The 23,100-nt window shown below is 30.9% G+C and overlaps 3 protein-coding genes across 4 annotated transcripts in view; 2 read left to right on the forward strand and 1 right to left on the reverse strand.

The window, feature by feature from the left end:
* Positions 1–2,609: 2,609 nt before the first annotated feature.
* Positions 2,610–3,897, forward strand: LOC113552127 (THAP domain-containing protein 2-like). The gene is made up of 4 exons (XM_026954835.1): positions 2,610–2,926; positions 3,022–3,257; positions 3,356–3,475; positions 3,546–3,897. Exons 1-4 carry the CDS (start codon positions 2,853–2,855, stop codon positions 3,716–3,718), a joined length of 603 nt encoding a protein of 200 aa, XP_026810636.1. The 5' UTR covers positions 2,610–2,852; the 3' UTR covers positions 3,719–3,897.
* A 4,262-nt stretch (positions 3,898–8,159) lies between these two features.
* Positions 8,160–12,130, forward strand: LOC113552855 (mitochondrial Rho GTPase). Of its 2 annotated transcripts, none has more exons than XM_026955842.1 (14): positions 8,160–8,318; positions 8,423–8,644; positions 8,710–8,921; positions 9,009–9,059; positions 9,121–9,222; positions 9,294–9,335; positions 9,395–9,563; positions 10,436–10,556; positions 10,617–10,806; positions 10,877–11,009; positions 11,066–11,199; positions 11,259–11,465; positions 11,532–11,725; positions 11,823–12,130. In XM_026955842.1, exons 2-14 carry the CDS (start codon positions 8,440–8,442, stop codon positions 11,977–11,979), a joined length of 1,917 nt encoding a protein of 638 aa, XP_026811643.1. In that variant the 5' UTR covers positions 8,160–8,318; positions 8,423–8,439; the 3' UTR covers positions 11,980–12,130. The 2 variants fall into 2 exon arrangements, with proteins under 2 accessions (XP_026811643.1, XP_026811644.1); XM_026955843.1 differs by having other exon boundaries at positions 11,066–11,187.
* A 1,462-nt stretch (positions 12,131–13,592) lies between these two features.
* The window catches only part of LOC113554671 (putative uncharacterized protein DDB_G0282133), a 63,466-nt gene continuing 53,958 nt past the window's right edge, over positions 13,593–23,100 (reverse strand). Inside the window, 5 exon segments of the mRNA XM_026958623.1 lie at positions 13,593–14,827; positions 15,033–15,392; positions 15,604–17,638; positions 17,785–20,941; positions 20,943–22,972. Of these exon segments, the coding sequence (XP_026814424.1) occupies positions 14,725–14,827; positions 15,033–15,392; positions 15,604–17,638; positions 17,785–20,941; positions 20,943–22,972 (7,685 nt within the window). The 3' untranslated portion in view covers positions 13,593–14,724.

Consider the following 23,100-nt stretch of genomic DNA (forward strand, 5'->3'; position numbering starts at 1 on the left):
AATAAATGAAAGTTCAGTTAATATAATTTATATTCTACGATAAAATATGATAATATAAGGATATCAAATCACAGTATAAGTTAGTACTACAAAGCATTAATCAATTTTAGCTTTTTTTATTTATTTATTCAAGAAAATACTGGTGACTAAGTGAATGAGAAAAATGTATTACCTACCTATCTAATTGTGTAAATTATAACTACAGTTTTTAACTATTAACACTGTCACTATAATTTATTAAAACATGAAATAAGTAGAAGTTATTTACGAAATATAACAATTATATATTTATATTTCTTGTTATAAAAATAATATAGATTGATTTTAATTGCAGTTATTGATGTATAAATATTTAACTTTCATTTTTTGAAACCATAGACCTTTAAAAGGTCTATGTTTGGTACACTTTATAATATTATTAATATTATGGTTTATGTAAAATAATACTATTGATTAAGAGGATGTCTCACCCGCATGAGTTGTCTCCGTCTTACACACGTATGGCATACTAAATTTTCGTTTACCAGTTTCAATAGTGTGCTTTTAGTTGTTTTAGTTATAATATTAGAGTGAATTGACCTATTATCAAACTTTTAGGTAAGAACATTATCTGTGTTCTCTTGTTGGCTTTTTACTGTACTCCGCGCATCTAAACTCATAAACTACTCGCCCTAAATTCGATTTTTATGTATCAAAATACTCAGAAAATTATTCTGCTTTGCATATGAAATTAAAACCATGATGTCATTCAAAAAAGTAAAAACATAAATAAATTTAAGGATAAAAAATATTTAAAAATATAATTTTTTAATAAAAACGTAGTCTTTTTAACAACTTGAAACTATGTAAAAAAAATTTTTTCAAAAACATGAAAAATTTTTGAAATAATGAGTGTTTTATGATAAAAGAATCACCCTGTATTAAAATTGTAAATCAATTTTTTTTCTCTTATAGTTATTAGCAATTTACTGGCACATCACTCGTGTTGTGATATTGCGTTCAGTTAATAGTCAATCATAATTAGTTTTAAACTTTTAAAGTTATTTGTATTTTCGAAAATAAATAGAAAGATATAAAATTAGTTTGTTGTGCGTTTTATTGGTTTTATGTAATTGAAATTAATAATTAGGGATAAATAATAAATATATAACAAAATGAAATGTGTCGTCTATTTCTGGAGAATCAGTGAAAAAAAAACCAGGGCATGCAACAAAAAAATATTTTAAGTATGGGTTTATTTGATTATTTCGCTAGATAATAAGTCGCTATGTGTTTGCTTTTGAGTTTTATCTTAAGAAAGTATGAAATCTTCAAAGTTAATTTTACAACTGGAAACAAATCAGTCACTTTTAAAGTAAAAAGCTAACTGAATTTTTTGAGCGTAAATCGCTGTTTTTTAAAAAAATTAACAAACTTGTATTCTTAAATCAAATCAAAATAACCCCGTAACACTCGAAGTATCTTATTTAATACCACTTTAGGTATATATAAGGAGTCAAAGTTCCATAGACTTTAGACATGATGTCAGCACATGGCCTAATAGCCAAGATAAACTGGACGGGTTATACAATTTGTTCGAGTATCGTTGCTACCGCCACAGTATTATCATCTGTTGAATTGGTTGTTGGTATCGTTATTAAATTCTGATGAATGTATTGATTTTAAAATGAAGTGTGGTTTTTTTTTTGTGTCTGTCATCACGTTTTGGAGTAGAAATAATGCTTTGATTTTTTGACTTCGGCCTTCTTTGAAAAGGAAATTGAATCTAGTTGGTACTTTAGGAAGAAGGGAGGGTGAAAAGTAGAAATTGTCCAGTATTTTTCAAAAGCTTTACGAAAACCCCTAAAAAAGTGACGGAAAAACGGGAATTTTTACGCATATCATCTAATCAGTTTTCGACGAAATCAATTTTTTGATTTTGCTGTTACTCAAAAACGAATCATTGTAAATACTTGAAATTTTTACAAAATGTTTATGTTAGCGTTATATATTTATGATAAATTTTCAAAATATTTAGAATTTTTTTAAACTATTTATAGATCATTGAAATTTTCGATTTTTCTAAATTTTTTTTCTTGATATACAGATAAAAAAATTTGGCTTTCCAAAAAATCTTTAAAATTTAATACAAAGTTTATTATAAGCAGGTGCGGATCCAGTGGGTGGGCCAGGTGGGCTCGGCCCACCCAGAATTTTTAAAAACAATAATTTTAATTTTGAATATTGGCATTCAAGTTGTTATTTTAGAATTTTGACTATAAATTTTAAAATTGATTTTATCAAATATAGTATAAATGTATTAATCATGCATAGGGAGTATAACAAAACAACATGTGCTTGGGAGCTGAAGCACCCTCCGTCCGGCGTATTTTTATTAAAAATTACTAATAATTCGCCAATTAAAAAAAAATAAAATATGTTAAATTGTTTATAATAAAATTTTTATATTGTTTAATTATGTTTAAGTACCAAATTATTAATTTTTTTCCCCCAAATTGTACATAATAAGTAGGTACTTAAGGACTATTATTATTAACAAAATATAGCACCCACCATACAAAAATCCTAGATCCGCCACTGATAACAAGTTATTATTAATAACACCACAGATATGTATAATAAACTAGATTGCTAACTGATGATAATATGCGAAGTTATTATCCGCCATTTTAATCGAGGCCGATGTAGATTTTGCCTTATCAATTGTTGTTGTTGTCTGTTGACTTGTGTACTGTACTACTGTGAAAACTCAAAACTGAGTAGTTGACACTGTTGACAGTATTGTTGTGTTCTGTTTTTTGCAATAGGTATATTGTTTTGAGACTTAATATTTTTATGCTATTTTTCCAATTATGCCATATAAGTGCTGTGCTGATGGATGCAGTAGCAAGGACGGGGTTGTTGGTTCAACTACAAAATTATTTAGGTAACTAAATACTTTACAAAAAAGTTATCAAAAATAATTAGCTCTACTGAAATACACTTTTAATAATGTGTTTGATATTTTGTTTTTAATTATAGATTTCCAATCGATGAGTTAAGGAGACAAAAATGGGTGCACTCTATCCAAAGAGATAACTTCATTCCAACAAAATTTTCACGCTTATGCAGTCTCCATTTTAATAAAAGTGAATTTGTTGAAGCCCCCGAAAAACTTATATTAAAAAATACAGCTATACCATCCAATTTCGATTGTTCCAAAAAAGCAATAAAATGTTTAAGCAGCAACAAATTTGATCACAATTATAGTTCTTCAGGTAAAATTAAATTCTTCTTTACATTCAATGTTGTATTTGTACTACTTACCTATTACTACTACTTACCTATATTAAGTAAATTACATTTTTATCTACAGTTTCTTCTTCATCAAATATAATTAATATAATAACTACTTCTCCTAATTTACCTATTGATTCTGGTGTTGAAAATGCTGGGTGTAATTATGAAGTTGTCGATCTGACTTTTATTGGACCTAGTAAGTTAAATATGTTAACAATTTTAATTTATATACAATAATGCTTTGTCATGTATTAAATTTGTTGCAGATTCCAGCCAGTCACCTCATACCCCTACATATACACCAACACTTAAAAGAAAATTTAAAAAAAAATTGTTTGATACACCAAAAAAAGCCAACCTCAAAAAGCGAATTAAACTTTTACAACAAACGGTTAGAAGGCAGAACACAAAAATAAATTCACTTGAGGTATTTACGTAAATGCTAACTGAGAAAGATTGGCTTAGTCTTAGTACACACTTAATAAGTTATTATAATATGTGAAATGCCTCTAGTGATTAGTGATGACTGATTACCGGATGAGTGAAACTTAACTGTATATTTATATATTAATAAACTATATTGTAATTTTTATTAATAAAAATTATTCTTATCAGCAATTGATGTCTACTATTGGATCCTGTACTGATAGAGAAACTACTAATATAATTGAAAAAAATTTTACTGAGGTTTTTTTAAAAGATATTATAAATAATGGTAATGTGGCTCCTACTGCAAGGCGATACAGCGAAGAAGTAAAAAAGTTTGCAACTACACTTTATTTTTATTCTCCAAAAGCATATAACTATGTTAGGTAGGTATATATCCTCAATAACTGAAACAATTATATATTTGAGTTACAGAAATTGTAATTTTGAAAAATAAATTGTAATTTAAAGGACTTCAATTTCTTTGCCTAATCCAAGTGCTATACGAAATTGGGTATCAAATATAAATGCTGAAACTGGTATTTTACAAGATGTCCTATTAGAAATAGGTAAATTTCCCAAAGAAGACAAATTTTGTTGTTTGATATTAGACTCCATGAGTATTAAAAAATCAGTTCAGTGGGATAAAGTTAGTCATATGTATGTATTATTAGAAAATATTATTCATAGTTGAATATATTATAACTAGATATAAATTTATAAATTAAAATTTTTTAAGGTTTGTTGGTTATTGTGACTATGGTAATAGTTTGACAGTTGAAGACTGTGAAAAAGAGTCAACGGAGGTTTTAGTTTTTATGTTGTCTAGCTTAAAACAAAAATGGAAATGGCCAATTGGGTATTGGTTTGTAGATAAAATTAAATCAAATGTACAAGCTCAATTAATTAGGATTGCTATTACCCAATGTGATAAATTTGGGATTAATGTTGTGGCAGTCACCTGTGATGGAGCATATGCTAATTCTTCAACTTTTAAAACTCTAGGATGTGATCTAGACCAACCTTTTGATTTTATCAAGTCTGATTTTTCGATAACTTCAACTAAAGCTAATGTTTATTTCACACCTGATGCATGCCATAATGTTAAATTAGCTAGGAATGCTTTGGGAACACTAGGAGTATTTAAAGATTCAAACAACAGTCTTATTGAATGGAGATATATTCATAAATTATTTGAACTGCAAAACGACATGGGCTTTAAATTGGCAAACAAGATAAACTCTTCACATATAAATTGGAAAAGCAATAGTATGAAGGTAAAGTTAGCAGTTCAAACACTTAGCAGTTCCGTCGCAGACTCTCTACAATTTCTATCCAAGACCTCAAAAGATTTTGAAAATTGTGATGCAACAATAAGATTCATCAGGGTTGTAGATGAGATTTTTGATTTCTTGAATTCCAGAAACCCATATGCAAAAGGCTTTAAACAACCAATTAATAAACAAAATATTCAATACTTAGAAACAAAAATGAAAAATAATATTGACTATTTGTATTCACTGAAGACAGCTACTGGGCAAGATCTGTGGAAAAGTAAAAGAAAAACATTCATATTAGGTTTTGCTGCATCCATAAAATCTACTATAGCTATAGCAAAGGATTTGTTAATAAATCAACATTTTAAATTTATTCTGACATACAAATTAAGCCAAGATGCAATAGAAATTTTTTTTGGATTTATGAGAGGTCGATTGGGTCATAATAATAATCCTACCTGTTTGCAATTCAAACATGCTCTAAAAAGTACTTTATTGCACACTTCAATAAGACTTAGCTCAGGAAACTGTACACTGATGTCACCTCATGAAGATTCTCTTTTTTCAATCAAATGGAAATATAAAGCACCAGAACAAAATTTAGAAAATGAATTTGATATTTCATTGTTAGCAGAACAGTACAATAAATTAGATTTTAATAGCATCACTATTGAAAATATATTATATTACATAAGTGGATATATTGTTAAAAAACTAATCCCAACTTTGAAATGTGATGGTTGTATTGAAGCTATTACAGATCCATACATTGAAAATGATCACGTTTATCAAAATAATACCACACCAAAATATTTTACAATTATGAAAAACAGAGGCGGTTTGAAGTATGCTTCTTATGGGGTATACAAAATTGTTAAATTGACAGAAACATTATTTAAAACCATTATGGTGGATAAAAAACAAATGTTTATTAAAAATATGGATTTAAAAATTATGATAAATGTCCAAAACTCACTGGCGACAGACACCACGCTATTTCCAAAATGTGATGCTTGCTGGAATTCAACAGATTTATTGGCAAGACCTCACAAAATCGATATTATAAACAAAGTAACCAGAACCTATCTTAACGTGAGATTATATTCTTACAGTAAAATAATAACATCCTCGATTATGAAAACTGCTAGTAAACGACAGAAACTCAGTAAAACCATTTTATTTTATAACATGTAAAAATTGTTAACCTATCTGAATAAACTATGTTAAAAATTGTTATTGATATTTAGATACAAAATTTGTTTAAATAAGAAAAATAACGTGCAATAAAAATTTGTTTTATAATTTAATTATTTATTTTTTTTATCGGCTTCCTTATCAAACAAATCTAAGGCCGTGATAAAGCCCATAGGCCTCGAATTAAATGGCTGCTGTCTGCTTCAACTAAACACATTGATAGGATGCAGCAGTTAGCAATCTAGTTTATTATACATATCTGTGAATAACACATAATTGTCCGTGTGAATAACTTGATTTTATCTAAATATCGATCGTCGTCGTTCGAACGCCGATGGAAGTCCAATAAGATATAATAAGTGTACGTAAAACTGGGCACCACCCAATCACCAAATGTTAATTGACACATGTGTACTCGTAATATTATTCTGTCTGCTGTCAACTTCCAATATGCGATACCTGAATCCACATTTTAATTAAATAATTTAAATATTAAAATTTCTACAGATAATCAATTTATTGAAAAGTTGAGAGCACTGCAATGTGATTTAGGAAAAAAAATATTTTCTACTGATTCAAATTCTATTGAAGCCTATTTATCAATTAAAAACACGGAAGCATCATTCTTACTGCTAGAAGAAGTGTACAGACGAATTTTAGTTATTCCAATTTCAAGTGCTACATCCTGAAAGGAGTTTTTCTACAATGAGGAGGATTAAAACGTACAATAGATCAATCATGACCGGAAAACGTTTACACAACCTAGCTCTGCTATCGATTGAAAGAGAAAAAGTGAAGATTTAATACAAAATCCGGACGAAATTTTAAATGCATTTCCTAGTGATAGGTTAAGGAGGTTAAATTTTTCCATGTAACTGTATATTTCAATAATTTTTTTTTTTTGCTATTATTAGTACTGGACTATTTATTTAAATATTTATTACTAAATGAGAATTATTCTTTATTAAATCTTAATTTTACTGTATTATCTTTCGTGGTTAAATTTACGGGCCGCCCAAAAAAATATTCCTGGATCCACGCCTGATTATAAGTTGTTCTTATTGTAGTAAAAAAATCAAAAATCGTTAGTCACAATTTATGTTTATGAGCATTAAAAATTCAAATGTTTACAAAATATATCAGAATTGCAAAAATTTGCAAGAAATTTTGAATTTTGAAAATTCGTAAAATTTTTGTGATTTATACCTAAGGTTAAAAAACCCATCAATACAAGGTTATCCATAAGTTTTCCTTCAAGTAACTGTAAACCCCAGCGTTAAAATAGAAAAAAAATTATGAGCGTATGAAATTTATAAAAAAATATAACTATGAAAAAAGAAAAAAAATGAATATTAAAAATAATTGCTATACGTTTACGTACTCGTATTTAAAAACAAACTATAAAAAATCTATATTTTAGATAAAATTAACTAAGAATAAGGTTATTTTCACAACGGATATATAATAAAGGCTACAATAAATATAAATTCAATAACAATAAAAGTAAAAAAAATAAAATGTGCAACATTTAGTTATTTTTTTCTTAGATTATTTTTTTCATGGTTTTTCTTGGTTCTTTTCTCTGATACAATTTAATTAGTAATTTGAATATTTTTAATAGTTCTTTAGTTCCATAATAAGTTTCGAGTCCAAGACTTGGAAGAACAGTGCCACAGTGATATAATTTCGTGGTATAAAAACTAAAAATTACTTAACCTTTATTAAACAACGAATATTTTTATAATTTTACTTTAGTAATGAGCAAAAAATATAATAATATAAAATATTATAGATAAATATTTAACAATTTTAAATTTACCTATTCAATTTTAGCTCGATGCCCACCGCGCTTCAGTGTTTTTAGATAAAGCGGTCACCCAAAAGACGAATCAGCAGCATTTTTATTGGTCATACTGTCTTTCTGAAAAGTTTAATCAGTTTTCCGCTATCAGTACGTTATACTGATTACTGATAACTGTTTTCGATCATTAAATGACCGAAACTGGTAAATAGTATAGGAAAACTAGAAACAAGGGTTCAAAATATCTTTTTTATGGTTTAAGTTGTTTATTATTGTCTTATATATTTAATTATTGAAAGAACACCATCTTCGTACGAGAATAAAATGTTCTAAATATTCGAGTAAGCTAATTACTAAAAATAACTTATTATGATTGTTAATACCACTGATTAACAATTGAATTAACTCATTATTTAATCTTTGTAAATACATAACGTTTTGGCAGTCCATGTTCAATAAAACATGTCTTCCGAAATGGGACCAAAACAAGCCGGGCGATCGGTACGTATTTTATTAGTTGGTGACAGGGACGTCGGTAAGACATCTATCATATTGTCTCTGGTAAATGAAGAATTTTTGGACGAAGTGCCTGGAAGGGCAGAAACAATAACAATTCCTGCTGAAGTTACCCCTGAATTGGTGCCTACAGATATTATTGATTACCACGGTAGGTGTTCATTTCACTTATAAATTTCACTTAATATGAATAACATATTGGGCATATAATCTTAGAGAACGAACAGGATAATGAAGAATTATGTGAACAAATACGCCATGCAGATGTGATTTGCTTAGTATTTTCAGTGGTTGATGATTCTAGCCGACAAAACATTAAAGATAAATGGATGCCATTATTGAGGGACTGCCAACTAAACAGTGATATATTTCATCCTGTTATATTGGTTGGAAATAAAAGCGATCTCATCAATAGTATTTCAATGCATGTAAGTTTATAATAATTTGTATTACTTTATTATTTATATTAACTATTATAGAGTGATAATTTATTAATTAATAATTTTTTTTTAAAGCTCGTTGAAGATGTTTTATATGAATATCCTGAAATTGAAACCTATGTTCAAGTAAATATCTTTAATAAAATGTTTTTAATTGATATAAATTAATTCTTAATGTGAATTTTAGTGTTCAGCAAAAATGTTGATGAATATTAGTGAAATGTTCTGTTATGCCCAAACAGCAATTCTACATCCCACAGCTCCATTATATTCTGTCGAGGATAAAATTGTATGTTATACACAATTAATTTGTTAATTAATTAAGTAAAAATTTATTAATATATATAATTATTGTTTCAGCTTACTGAAAAATGTAAAAGAGCTCTATGTCGTATATTTAAAGTAAATCAGAAATATTATATATTTTTTGAATATTTCTTATTTAAAGCAATGTGTTATAGATTTGTGACACAGATAATGATGGACTGCTTAATGATGAAGAATTAAATAATTTCCAGCGTCATTGTTTTGATTCCCATTTGCCTTTACAACAATTAAATGGCATCAAAACTATTATCAATATGAACTGTGAACGTGGAATTTCACCATCAAACTGTGTTACTCTTGAAGGTATTTGTTAAATCTAATAAGCAGTGCTCGGACTAGTCGGACTTTATGCATTTCCTAAAGCTACATATTAAAAATCTGATATGATCCAAATTCGTTTCATAGTACATACAATTTAAATACTAAAATTTATGTTGTATATTTTTGCATATCTGTCCAGATTTTGTATATTTAAAGATTTTAAGCATGCTTATTAATGCATATTATATCAATAAATCATTTACTTTAAAGAATTTTAAAATAAAGAGCCACTTCACATCGTTGCATTGTTTATATTTAAAATTAAATTTTACCAATAATTGATTGAAATTTATCGACCTAATAAAAAGGTTTATTTTTATATAATAAAAATTTGTTTGTTGTATACACAGTTTTTGATAAAAATAAACCTTTTACTGAGCCGAAAAATTGCATTCAATTGTTGGTATAGTATAATTCTAAATATAGATGACACAACAATGTGGGATGACTCTTTATTTTAAAACTGCATGACAATTTTTTTGAAGAACTGTGAATATTCAAAAAATGTTTAAAGATCTACAAACCAAAAATAAAAAATTATATACCTAAATTTGTTTAATTTTTTTTTTTAAATTATAAGACATTTTTAAGTTTATTCTTTTATAAATACATGTTTTTTTTAAAAAATAACTGTATATTGTATTGCACAATACTGCATAATTAAACTTTTTTTAGTGCATTAAATTTTGAGCCCGGGTTATTAGAATTAGATAAAAGTATAATAATATATTATTTGAGTATAAACTAAATTAAAAAATTAAAATATATAATGAGGTCTTGTTAGGTTATTATTTAAATGAATAATATTAATACTCTGAAGTATTCTAATAAACAATGTTATTAAAATAATATAGGGTTTTTGTTCCTGCACATGTTATTTATACTAAAAGGAAAAGCACAAACAACGTGGACTGTAATTAGAAAATTTGGATACAATGACAATTTAAATTTTTCATACAGCTATCTTCATCCTAAGTATGTTACACATTTTAAAGCCTATTCACTAATTATGTTAATACCATTTTTACTTTGTAGTTTAAAAGTAGATAAATATTGTACCATCGAGTTATCTCACAAAGGTGAACATTTTTTGTCACGCTTATTTGAGACACATGACAAAGATAAAGATGACTGCTTAAGCCCAGTTGAATTGAAATCACTATTTTCCATGTGCACAGAAGACCCACAACTTTTAAGGAAATGCATATACAATACAAATCATAAGGTAATTTATTTATTTTTTAAATTTAATTATTAAAGTTTTTATCGAATTAATGTATACATAATACCATTAGGGATGGATAACATCGCAAGGATGGCTGTCCTTTTGGTCTTACTGTACTCTAATTGAGGCCGATACTACATTAGCATATCTAGCAATGCTAGGGTATAACATGAAACCAGAAAACCAACTTTCAGGAATTCAAGGTGAAATAAAAAATAAAAAATCATGAAGCAAAATTAATAAATGCTTTTTTTTGCAGTTACTAGGAGCAAGAAAATCGATTTACAGAAGAAACAGTCTCAGAGATCAGTATATATTTGTCACGTGATCGGGAGCAAGGGGAGTGGAAAGTCAACAATATGTAAACGACATGTCAAAACTGTAAAAATTGATGTAAATAGAAATATTATGTTTGATGTAGAGATATAAGATTTTTTTTTTAAATATTTTAGAATCACTTGGATGATTCTGAAGAGTCAAGTATAACATCAGTTAATCGTGTTCAAGTGTATGGCCAAGACAAATATTTGGTTCTGAAAGAAATTAAGCCAATTAGTGAAAATCATTTGACTAAAAAAGACATTAAATGTGATGTAGTATGTTTAGTATTTGATTCTTCTCAAAGTTGTTCATTTGAATACAGTGCACATGTTTATTTAGTAAGTATAATCTTAGTTTAAATAATAAATTTGCTTGCATCATTTAATTATAATTTTTATTTGCAGAAATATTATCAAAGCAGAAACATCCCAGTTTTGATTGTTGCAAATGATAAAGGTAGACCCTTAATGAAACAAGACTACATATTACAACCAGATCAATTTTGCAAACAGAATAGATTATCAGCACCGTACATGTTCATCAATTCAAATGAAGGAAAAAAATTATACTCAAATTTAGCCACTATGGCTTCCCTTCCGTACGTATTCTTATAACTAAACATTTGAATTGCAATTTTTAACTAGATTTGGAAAGCCAATAAATAAAGAAGTCTTATTGATTTTTATTATTTTTAGACATAAATACAGTCCAAATCAGTCTAGTCTTATACCAAGTTTACGAGAATCGATTTTATTCATTTGGAAAACGGGCATTGGTGTAGCCATGATAGCTTTGTGTGGCGTTTTGGTTGGTAAATGTCTAGTGAAATCAAAAAAAGATCTGCTGAGTTAAAACCTGTAAAATAGTACAATAATATTGTTGTTTTTGGATTTATTTTATTTCAAACATCAATATTTTAAATTTTCTTCTATTTTTTTTAAATTATCGATTTACTATTACATAATTCATAGTGTTATATTTATATTAGTTGTATTTATCATTAAAATCAAGTACCAATTAATATTTATATATTATAAATTTGGGTATTGTTAGGTATTAATGTTTTGACAATATAAATATGTAAAAGTTTACATTTCCATGTCTAGTAATGTTAACCTATTATTATGATTACCTTTTACATGCTTAAATGTTTTATCAATTAGATTTTGATTGTTTTTAAATAGAATGATTATAATATTATATTATTATCTTTGTTTTGTTTTGTGTTTAGAATTGTGGTACCTCATGTCCTTATCCAACCTACCTACTCATCAATAGCTTTTTTTTTTTTATTAAATAATGATTCAGAATTGCATTTTGTGCGTAAATATTATTTTTAATTAAGTATGTCTTACTAATTTATTACTTAGCATGATTAATGATTATTTATTGAAAATGATAAAAGATATTATTTTAGTAAAAATATAGCAATATTAACCATATAACCTCAACGTTACTATACTTATAGTTTGTTTTTCAAATCATATAAGAAATAAAATTAGTACTACTGGACAAGTATTTTAGTCAATTTTATGTTGTATTCTAATTACTGAATTAACCTTATCTGATAAGGTTAATCACTCCCTTTTGCAAGTATGTATACAAACCATGGAATAGATGATCTATTCTGTGTACAAACTACATAATAACTTTTAATGTAACAATTAACAAATATTTTTTAACATTGTCTTGAAATACTTGGTTGGTTTAAAATGAATACTTTTTATATGTGGTGAGTTAAATTTAATTTCTGCACTTATAATAGACAATAGTAAAATGTTCAAACATTATTTGGCGTAAATATGTTGTTTGTCCAAGGCATGATTAATTGAAATTGGATTTAAATGCATTATACAATTCTTGGTTTAAGTCCATATATCTAAATAGTTTAAGTACTTATTAAAAAACGCCCACTATTTATTTTTAAATAACCTTCAAAAGTCAACATAGTTCATTGAATAGGTAACATAGTAACAGTAAATACTAAAATCAAAAATATAATTTGAGGATAATTTAAAACCGTATTAGGTACCTATTTAAATGAAATCAATAATCTACAGATATATTCTCTCAGCCAAGCATAATTGAGAATAATAATTATAAGAATGATATTTGTAAGTAAAAATTATATTAAGATTTTCACAGAAATATCAGATGCAAAGTTCAGTAGTACCTACAGTATTATTTAAACAAAGTACAAGGCGTTAAAAATATATTTTTGTAAAAAAGAAAATAATACATTTTGTAGGTAATATTAATATTATTAACTTGTATCACAAAAACGTCAGTAAAAAAATTATTCACAATAAAACACACAAATATGCTATGTATAAAAGTACAATATTAAATTTAAACAGTAGTTAATAATAATTTAAAAAAAAAATTCCATAATATGATCTAAACATATATTTGTTCACATAATACATAGGTACTTATAGTTTATTGGCAAAACATTATTTGAAATGCATTCGTTTATATTAAGTAGACAATTTTTTTGGCCTAATTATAATATTAATTGTTAATCATAAATTTATCTTATAAGTAATAATGTATATTTAAACTTATGAACAATATATAATATTTACATGTTATCCGTGCAGCATGTTTATCTGTGTGTTCGAGAGGCAGAAGACGTTTCGAAAATAAAATTCCTTCGTATTCATTACACAAATACGCGTTCTTGGACTTAAAGTTTTTCAAAATTATTTATCGATTTTCCTAATATTTTTGTGATGCATGTACACAATATAGCTAAGTAGATAAATTGACTTCTGCCTGTTAAACTACTCAGATAAAAATCCGACGTTATAATAATAATAATAATAAAACATTTTTTTGCATTTCATCTTGGAAACCATGAGCACTGGATCGGGCTTGGTTAAAACGAAATATAATATGATTGGGTGGATAATTTCGTACCTAATTCTTAAAAAATTACAAGTGAATGGCAGCGATGTGATGCGATATACGATAAACAATTACTTTTAGAAAAAATTCGGAATTAATTGTGTTTGGACGGTTAGATTTTTCAATACAAAAAAAGAGTATAAAAGTTTTATAAAATCGTAATTTTTTTGTAGCAATGTGGCGTGTATTGCTTGCTGTTATGGCATTAAGCCTACAACTATACTATTTATATTACATATTATACTTAATTATGTTTTCTAAATTTCTAATCGTATAGTTAAATTTAATTTCATTCAGTTGTATAAAATCGCTTGGAAAAAAATTGATGTAAACAATCAACGTTCTTTCTAAAAGTGTCTTACTACAATAAATAACTAACCTATTTTTTTTAATAAACTAAAAGTAATAAATATAAAATACTCATTAGAACCAGTCTCCAATGTTTTCACGATGGCATACCATGTTTGTCTTTTGTTTTTTTCGTCGTAACAGTGATGGTAGTTGTGTATTGAGCAACGCAATGCCGCGAAAGTGGACATGTCGTGCGGTGTGGTTGATAATGAGAAAGAAAGTAAAAAAGGTAAAATAAAAAAAAAAATTGACGGTCGTCTACTTTTGGTTCTCGTTGCTCGTGTTGTCGTTATCTGTGGTATTTGGCACTTAGTCGTTGAACGTTTTTTTTCTTATTATTCACCTTCTCTTTTGTTCAACTGCTTCGGCCATCATTTTTCTGAGCAAAGGCTCTGGACTGCAAGGCTTAGGATCGCATTTCATTTTGCCGTCGGCACCGCATCTGAAAATCGAAAGAATAGTTAGTATATTCATTCAAACTTCAAAGAAATAGTCTACTTTTATTTAGACCAATTAGAAAACAACCATGAAGGATATATCAGCGCATAGTTGTGTTAAAATATGATTAAGAAAAAAAATCTGTAGCACACGCCGAGACCGCAAACAAGAAAAAGGCTGACGCGTTTGTGTTAGGTGGATATACTCACATGCACTCGAGACAAGGACCAGAAGCAATTCCTACGTCTTCGCCCACGCGGTAAGCGTGTCCGTGGATAAGACATCCGGTACGTCTGGCCGCGCCTCGGTAGGCGTTGGCGAAGAAATGTGGTGGCACCATGGTTGTGGTTGAAGTGGTGGTCGTGGTAACGTTGACAGACGTGGCCTGGGCCACCGGACACTCGTAACGCGGACAACAGAAACCTTGTATGTTCTCCTGGTAGCACCCGAATATGGGCGGTGGGCAGCTCTGTTGTAGGCAAATTATATCGCCTCGGAAACAGAAACAGAAATCGCATGGGTCATCTCTGGGCACTTGCTGAGCAGAAACATATACTTTTCCACCGTATCTGTTTTAATTGTTTAAAAAAACACCATAAGTCTTTAAATATATTAAATATAACATGAGTCACAACTTATACAAAATAATGAATTCACGCGCAGTTAAAACGTTCAAATCGTAAAACAACAAGAATAATTATTATGTAATTCTTGGAAAGGCGATTCGTGAATATCTCCATGCCCCATATTGAACTATTAAACAACAGTGTCATCACTCACCTGCATGTGCCTGGCCCGTAAACTGCTTCATTTTCATCGTCGTACTCGTCTGGGAAACCTTGATCTGGTTGTAAAGGCGCTTCGGAGGTGGAGTCTTGGTGGAATGGTTTTTGTGTCCATGTCGATTGTGGGATTGGTGTGTATGAAGGTTTGTGGGAGTAAGTGGCGAGTGGAGCGTTTGTAGAAGGGTTGAACGCAGGCGTCTCTGTGTCAAGTGGTATGTGCACAGCGTCAGCGGTTTCCGGTCGGGGATGTTCACTTTCGTGGTTGTTGTCGTCTCCTCCTTGGAAAGGCGGACGGAAAGACGAACTGTTCTGTTCACCAAACCTCTTGTCACTGTCGTCTGGAGTACTGACCACTGGTCGGCCAGTTACCACCGTTTGTGTGACTACTTCCGCTGGTACATCCGAATCTGATATGATTGGGCTATTCACGTCATCTGGTTTCTCTTCCGCGGCCGGCTTAACTACTACCGCTGTATCGTCTACAGGCACCTCATGTTGTTCGGATAACGGTGCGCTGATCTCAGGCGTTTTGTTGTCGTCAACTACTGCAGTTACTTCCGATGCTGGTAATTCAGCGCTTGGTTCGCCGGCGTTCTGAACTTGAGTCAGGATCGGATTGCTAGGGGTTTCCGGTCCATTATTATTCGCCAAGCCCTGCTCACTGGAACTAGGCAAGCTTTGTGTTGTTGGAGATTCCACTGGAATTTTACTATCGTCGACTGTCGCTTCAACTTCAGGACTGTTTGATGGCAAATCGGTAGATACTCCTTGTTCTACGGAATTTACTTCAAATTGTGGTGAAATATTTGGAATTTGAGTTACTCCAGCCAATACGTCAGCGGCGTTCTCGGACAGTAGGGAAATGTTTGCTTCCGTCGTGGCCGAAGGACTTTCTGATGAGATTTCATTTATCACATCTGTTTTTTGTGATTCTGGAGTACTGTTTACACTGCTCACTGTGGTCTGAGATTCGTTATTGTTGTATTGTTCTGATGGAAAATCTTCGGGCACGGTTGTTGTTTGATAATCGTTTTCGAATAATCCAATTTCTTCATTTGAGGTTTCAGTAGGTTTTGATGAAGTTTCTAAGGAGTTCTTAACTGAGTCCTTGACCAAGTATATTGATGAAATAATGTCATCGATACTTGTTGGTCTCAAGCCGTCGACATTATTTCCGGAAACTATAGGTTTTTCGTCGGCTATAACTGTGGGCGTTTGAGTTCCTACTTCTAATGGATTAATATCACTCACAGGTAAATTCGTTACTATATCAATGGGATTTGTGTTGGAATCTTCATTGACGGGTGGATTATTGGTCTCTTCGCTTGCTTTGTTATCACTATCAATTTGTTGTTGATTTACAATAAAATCGTAGTTGGGCTTGTTTGTAGTGATGTATATTGAGACGTCTGATTCGGAGTTTTGTTCTGGTCGGTTTTGATCACCAGTGGGAAGTACATTTGTTACTGCAGGTTCATAGTTTTCTGGCGCTTGAGTTGATGGTGCTAGATAATCTTGAGATTCGTTGACTGTGTTGTACAATACATTTTGTTCTTCGTTATTATTTAACGTTTCTGGTTTATTTGTTATTGATTGATCATCAGTTACGTATGAAGTTGTTGTAGAATCAGCTTCAGTGTTTTCGATTGGTTTTGGGTTTTCAAATGGTAGATCAATTTTAGTTGGTTTATTATTTTCCGTATGTTGATCACTTTCAATTGGTTGGGTTTCATCATCTGTAGCTACATGATCTTCTGTTGGCTTGTAAGAAGTTTCAGTATGTGCTGGAACTTCAGTCACACCGATACTATCTTCAGAATTTATATTTGAGTTCGAATCGAATTGAGATGGTGTTACAGTGTTGTATTCTTGAGAAATTTGAGGGCTGTTCGTGCTTGAAATATCTTCATTTGTTTGAGGTTTTTCGTCATTTACTTCACTAGGCTTATCTTCTAATACCACTGTGGATATTAACTGAGGAGAACCAAGTTGATTATGACTATCAAATAACATTCCTTCTATGCCTCCTTCTGTAAAATAAATATTATAAGATATATATTACATATAATTTACATTGTATAACTCAAATTTGCACTCGAAATGTTCTAATACATAAAAACATTCTAATAAAAATACATTTATATTCAAACTCAATTAATTTTATATAATAACTTACCACACATATATGTTGGACAACACCACGATTCGTTTCCTGGGTGTAAAGGTATACAATTTCTATGTTGAGGCGGTGCAGGTGGGCAGTTTACAGAAGTACACGTTACTATGCTGTTTAAACACTCGCATTTTTCATGACACGGGTTAGATTTTGGTACTTCCGATTTGTGTGCATAAGTCACAAAATCAATCAAACAGCTTCCCTCTCCGGGTACTCCTGGTTGTACGTTTTCATACATTTCTGTTACAACGTCAGTATTTTTGTTCTCATTTAATGTGGCTACTTCACTAACAGAATCTATTGGTTCGTTCAATTCTGGAGCATTTGATGATTCACTATAAACTGATGTTGTTATATCTATTACGTAATCGGGCGTTTTCGATACTAGAGGTTTGTCAGCATTTTGTGGACTTTCGGAAGGTTTTCCATCAACAATGGGAAAAACGTTTAATATTTGCATATCAATTGGTGACTGAGTTGTATATAATTCAGATTCAGCATTTGAATCTTGATTTATGTCATTAGGGCTTTCTGGTTCGTTTGGTGTATTGGTACTCGCCTCCACATTACTGATAATATTCACATTTGGAGATTCTTGGATAGGGCTATTTGTTGAGCTATCATCCTCGCTGTACTGAGTTGATGCTTCATTAGAGCTTAGTTGTGGTACAACATTTTCAGGTCGATCATTATTTACGTTCGTTTCAACAGTATTAGTTGGATTTACAGCTGAATTTATTTCGTTTTCAACCATTTGATTTCCAGGTGCATTTGTAGATGGTAAATCAGCATAGCTATTTGTTGTCACTACATTGTCTGCATTATTATCTATATTTCCTGAAATCGCTTGAATAGTTGCACTTTCAACTGAAACGTCTTGGTTTGGTTTTTCATCGGATACTTGTGAATTTAAGTCACTTTCTATTTTATTTAATGAAGGTGTTACATTGTCAACGTTATTAAGAGATAATCCAGTACTTGTAACCAAATTGTTTTTTTCATCTGATGAAGTATCTGGGTAAACTGACGTTTGATCCACAATCTCGTTAACATTCTCGTCTTGCGATTGTTCTTGAGGAGTGATGCTTTCATATTCATTGTTTTGTTCCGGTGCTTCACCATTATTACTATGCAATACAGGCGATTCTGTTGGTTTGGAAACGTCCTCAGAATTTTGTACTCCAACTGTTGCAGTTGGTACATCATTCCCGGAAGATTGTTCAAGTGATCCGTTTACGGATACGTCGTTTTGTGTTTTCGTTTCGTCTTGTGTAGTTATTTCACTAGGATTAATAACTTGAGGATGTACCGCAGGAATATTGTTTTCAATAATTTGCTGTTGCGGTAAAGAAGTAGTAACATCATTCGTGTGTTCATCGGTAGACAATGGATATTTATTTGTCAATTCTTCAGGAGTTTCAGTTTGATGAGTGATTTGTTGGTCCAACGAAACAGCATTAGGAGCGCTTTCGTCGTCTTCGCCCGAATGCACGTCGATGGGTTGATTTGCTTGAGATGGAGGGTCGTCTATCAATACACCGTGATTTATTACTTCTGTGTTAGTATCATGGTTTATTTCAGTCGTTGGTGTAAGCACTGGTTCCAAATTCACCGGATTATTCGATCCTAACCTGTTGTCGTTATGTTCAGCAACGGCAGGTAATTGTTCATGAGAAGTAACTGGGCTATCCGTCACATCAGCACTATTATCTTTGTCATTAATAGGCTTTATGTTTAATGAACTTTCAATATTATCAGCATTTGGTTGTGATACCACATTTAGACTGTCTGTAACTACATCTGTGTGATTTTCTGGTAATATATTGGGCGCATCAGTGTTTTCAATTAACGAAGCTTTGTCATCAGTTGATGGTTTAGAATTTACAGTCGTCTTATCATTGGTATTGTTTTCATTAATTATTGAAACCGATTCATCACCTTTAACTTGGTTATCTGAGAATAGTGGTGGTGAAGTTGGTGACACAACAAATATATTATTTTCATGGTTTGGTTGTTCTGTTGATGCATCGTTTTCTGAAACTACTGGTTGTATAGGATTATTTTCAGTTACTTTATTTTCAGATTGTGGACTATCCTGATTATTTAGTATTGCCGGTGTCTTATCAGAATCTGGTTGGTTTCCAGTTCCCGATGAGTTGTCAACTATTGGTTTATTTTGTTCAGTGGGTTCATTTTGTACATTGGGAATTTCAGTTACAGAAACATTTTCTGACTGAGGACTATCCTGATTATTTTGTTCAACAGGTGTTTTGTCAGATTCAGGCTGGTTTCCAGTTCCCGATGCATTTTCAACTATTGGTTCATTTTGTACTTTAGGAATTTCAGTTACAGCCACATTTTCTGATTGAGGACTATCCTGATTATTTTGTTCAACTTGTGTTGTGTCAGATTCAGGTTGGTTTTCAGTTTCCGAAGTGCCGTCTACTACTGGTTCGTTTTGTACATTTGGTATTTCAGTTACTGACACATTTTCTGATTGAGGATTATCTTGATTATTTTGTTCAACTGGTGTTTTGTCAGATTCAGGTTGGATTCCAGTTCCCGATACGTTATCAACTATTGGTTTATTTTGTTCAGTGGGTTCATTTTGTACATTGGGAATTTCAGTTACAGCCATATTTTCTGATTGAGGACTATCCTGATTATTTTGTTCTACTGTTGTATTGTCAGATTCAGGGTGGTTTCCAGTTCCCGATGCGTTTTCAACTATTGGTTTATTTTGTTCAGTGAGTTCATTTTGTACATTGGGAATTTCAGTTACAGCCACATTTTCTGACTGAGGACTGTCCTGATTACTTTGTTCTGTTGGCGTCTTATCAGATTCTGGTCGATTTTCAGTTCCGGAGGTTCCGCCAACTATTGGTGTATTTTGTTCAGTGGGTTCATTTTGCGCATTGGGAATTTCAGTTACAGAAACATTTTCTGATTGAGGACTATCCTGATTATTCTGTTCAACTGGTGTTTTGTCAGATTCAGGCTGGTTTCCAGTTCCCGATGTGTTGTCAACTAATGGTTTATTTTGTTCAGTGGGTTCATTTTGTTCATTGGGAATTTCAGTTACTGACACATTTTCTGATTGAGGACTATCCTGTTTATTTTGTTCAGTGTGTTCGTTTTCAGCATTGGGAATTTCAGTTACTACCCACATTTTCTGATTGAAGACTATCCTGATTATTTTGTTCAACTGCTGTTTTGTCAGATTCAGTCTGGTTTCCAGTTCCCGATGCGTTTTCAACTATTGGTTCATTTTGTACATTGGGAATTTCAGTTACAGCCACATTTTCTGACTGAGGACTGTCCTGATTACTTTGTTCTGTTGGTGTCTTATCAGATTCTGGTCGATTTTCAGTTCCGGAGGTTCCGCCAACTACTGGATTATTTTGTTCAGTGGGTTCATTTTGCGCATTGGGAATTTCAGTTACAGAAACATTTTCTGATTGAGGGCTATCCTGATTATTTTGTTCAACTGGTATTTTGTCAGATTCAGACTGGTTTCCAGTTCCCGATGTGTTGTCAACTATTGGTTTATTTTCTTCAGTGGGTTCATTTTGTTCATTGGGAATTTCAGTTACTGACACATTTTCTGATTGAGGACTATTCTGATTATTTTGTTCTACTGGTGTATTGTCAGATTCAAGTTGGTTTCCAGTTCCCGATGAGTTGTCAACTATTGGTTTATTTTGTTCAGTGGGTTCGTTTTGTAAATTAGGAATCTCAGTTACTGACACATTTTCTGATTGAGGACTATCCTGTTTATTTTGTTCAGTGTGTTCGTTTTCAGCATTGGGAATTTCAGTTACAGCCACATTTTCTGATTGAGGACTATCCTGATTATTTTGTTCAACTTGTGTTGTGTCAGATTCAGGTTGGTTTTCAGTTTCCGAAGTGCCGTCTACTACTAGTTCGTTTTGTACATTTGGTATTTCAGTTACTGACACATTTTCTGATTGAGGATTATCTTGATTATTTTGTTCAACTGGTGTTTTGTCGGATTCAGGTTGGTTTCCAGTTCCCGATGAGTTATCCACTATTGGTTTATTTTGTTCAGTAGGTTCATTTTGTACATTTGGTATTTCAGTTACAGCCACATTTTCTGATTGAGGACTATCCTGATTATTTTGTTCTACTGGTGTTTTGTCAGATTTAATTTGGTTTCCAGTTGCCGGTACGTTATTAACTATTGGTTTATTTTGTTCAGTGGGTTCATTTTGTTCATTGGGAATTTCAGTTACAGACACATTTTCTGATAGAGGATTATCCTGATTATTTTGTTCAACTGGTGTTTTGTCAGATTCAGGCTGGTTTTCAGTTCCCGATGTGTTGTCAACTATTGGTTCGTTTTGTACATTGGGAATTTCAGTTGCTGATACATTTTCTGGCTGAGGATTATCTTGATTATTTTGTTCTACTGGTGTCTTATTAGATTCTGGCTGGTTTCCAGTTTCCAAACTACTGTCAACTACTGGTTTATTTTGTTCAGTGGGGTCATTTTCTACTTTAGGAATATCAGTTATAGGTTGATTTTCAGTAGTATTATCGTCTTGTGGATTGTCTTGAAGATTAGAAGCCTGTGTGCTACCTTTTACAATATTGTCTGTCGATGACACTGGTAAATTTGACGTAAGATCGTCATTAATTGGATTTTTATCTGGAATTTCATTATTATTGTTTTCTTCTTCTACCTTAACATTATCGCCTTTATTAGGAATTGTTTGAGTAGAAGAACTAATAACATTTTCATTTGTTGAAGGATCAGAAGCCGGTAATTGCGTTGGTTGCACTTCATCGACCAATGTTGCTTCATTAGGTTTGTTTGTACTGTCATAATTAGCTTGTCCAGTTTCTGTACCAATGTTTTCCTGGTCTGTTAAGTTTGGTAGAGTACTTGAAATTCCTTGCTTATTTTCTTCGTTATTGTTGTTTGTACTATCGTTTTCTGGTAAAATATTTGTTGTTTCTGCTGTATTATGATTGTTTGGAGGAATTGTCATGGTATGAGCAGACTCAACTTCATTTCCTTCGTCATGTTCGCTCGTAGGTTGGGTTTCTCCTAGTTTATTGTATATATCTTCATTTATCGGGAATTTTTCGGCTTCGTTTTCATCCGAATCACTTAGCAATACTGGTTGTAGCGTAGTTATATCATACGAATTGTTCGTTTCGTTTGCTGTAAAATAATAAAAAAAAAAAGATTCAAATTTAATACTATGACATAATACATAATACCAATGTGCATTTTGATTATTTTTGACAGTACAGTTATTGTTAATAAATAATTTATATATATTTATGTAA

This window comes from Rhopalosiphum maidis, chromosome 2 (genome assembly GCF_003676215.2).
Source record: "Rhopalosiphum maidis isolate BTI-1 chromosome 2, ASM367621v3, whole genome shotgun sequence".
NCBI lineage: Eukaryota > Metazoa > Arthropoda > Insecta > Hemiptera > Aphididae > Rhopalosiphum > Rhopalosiphum maidis.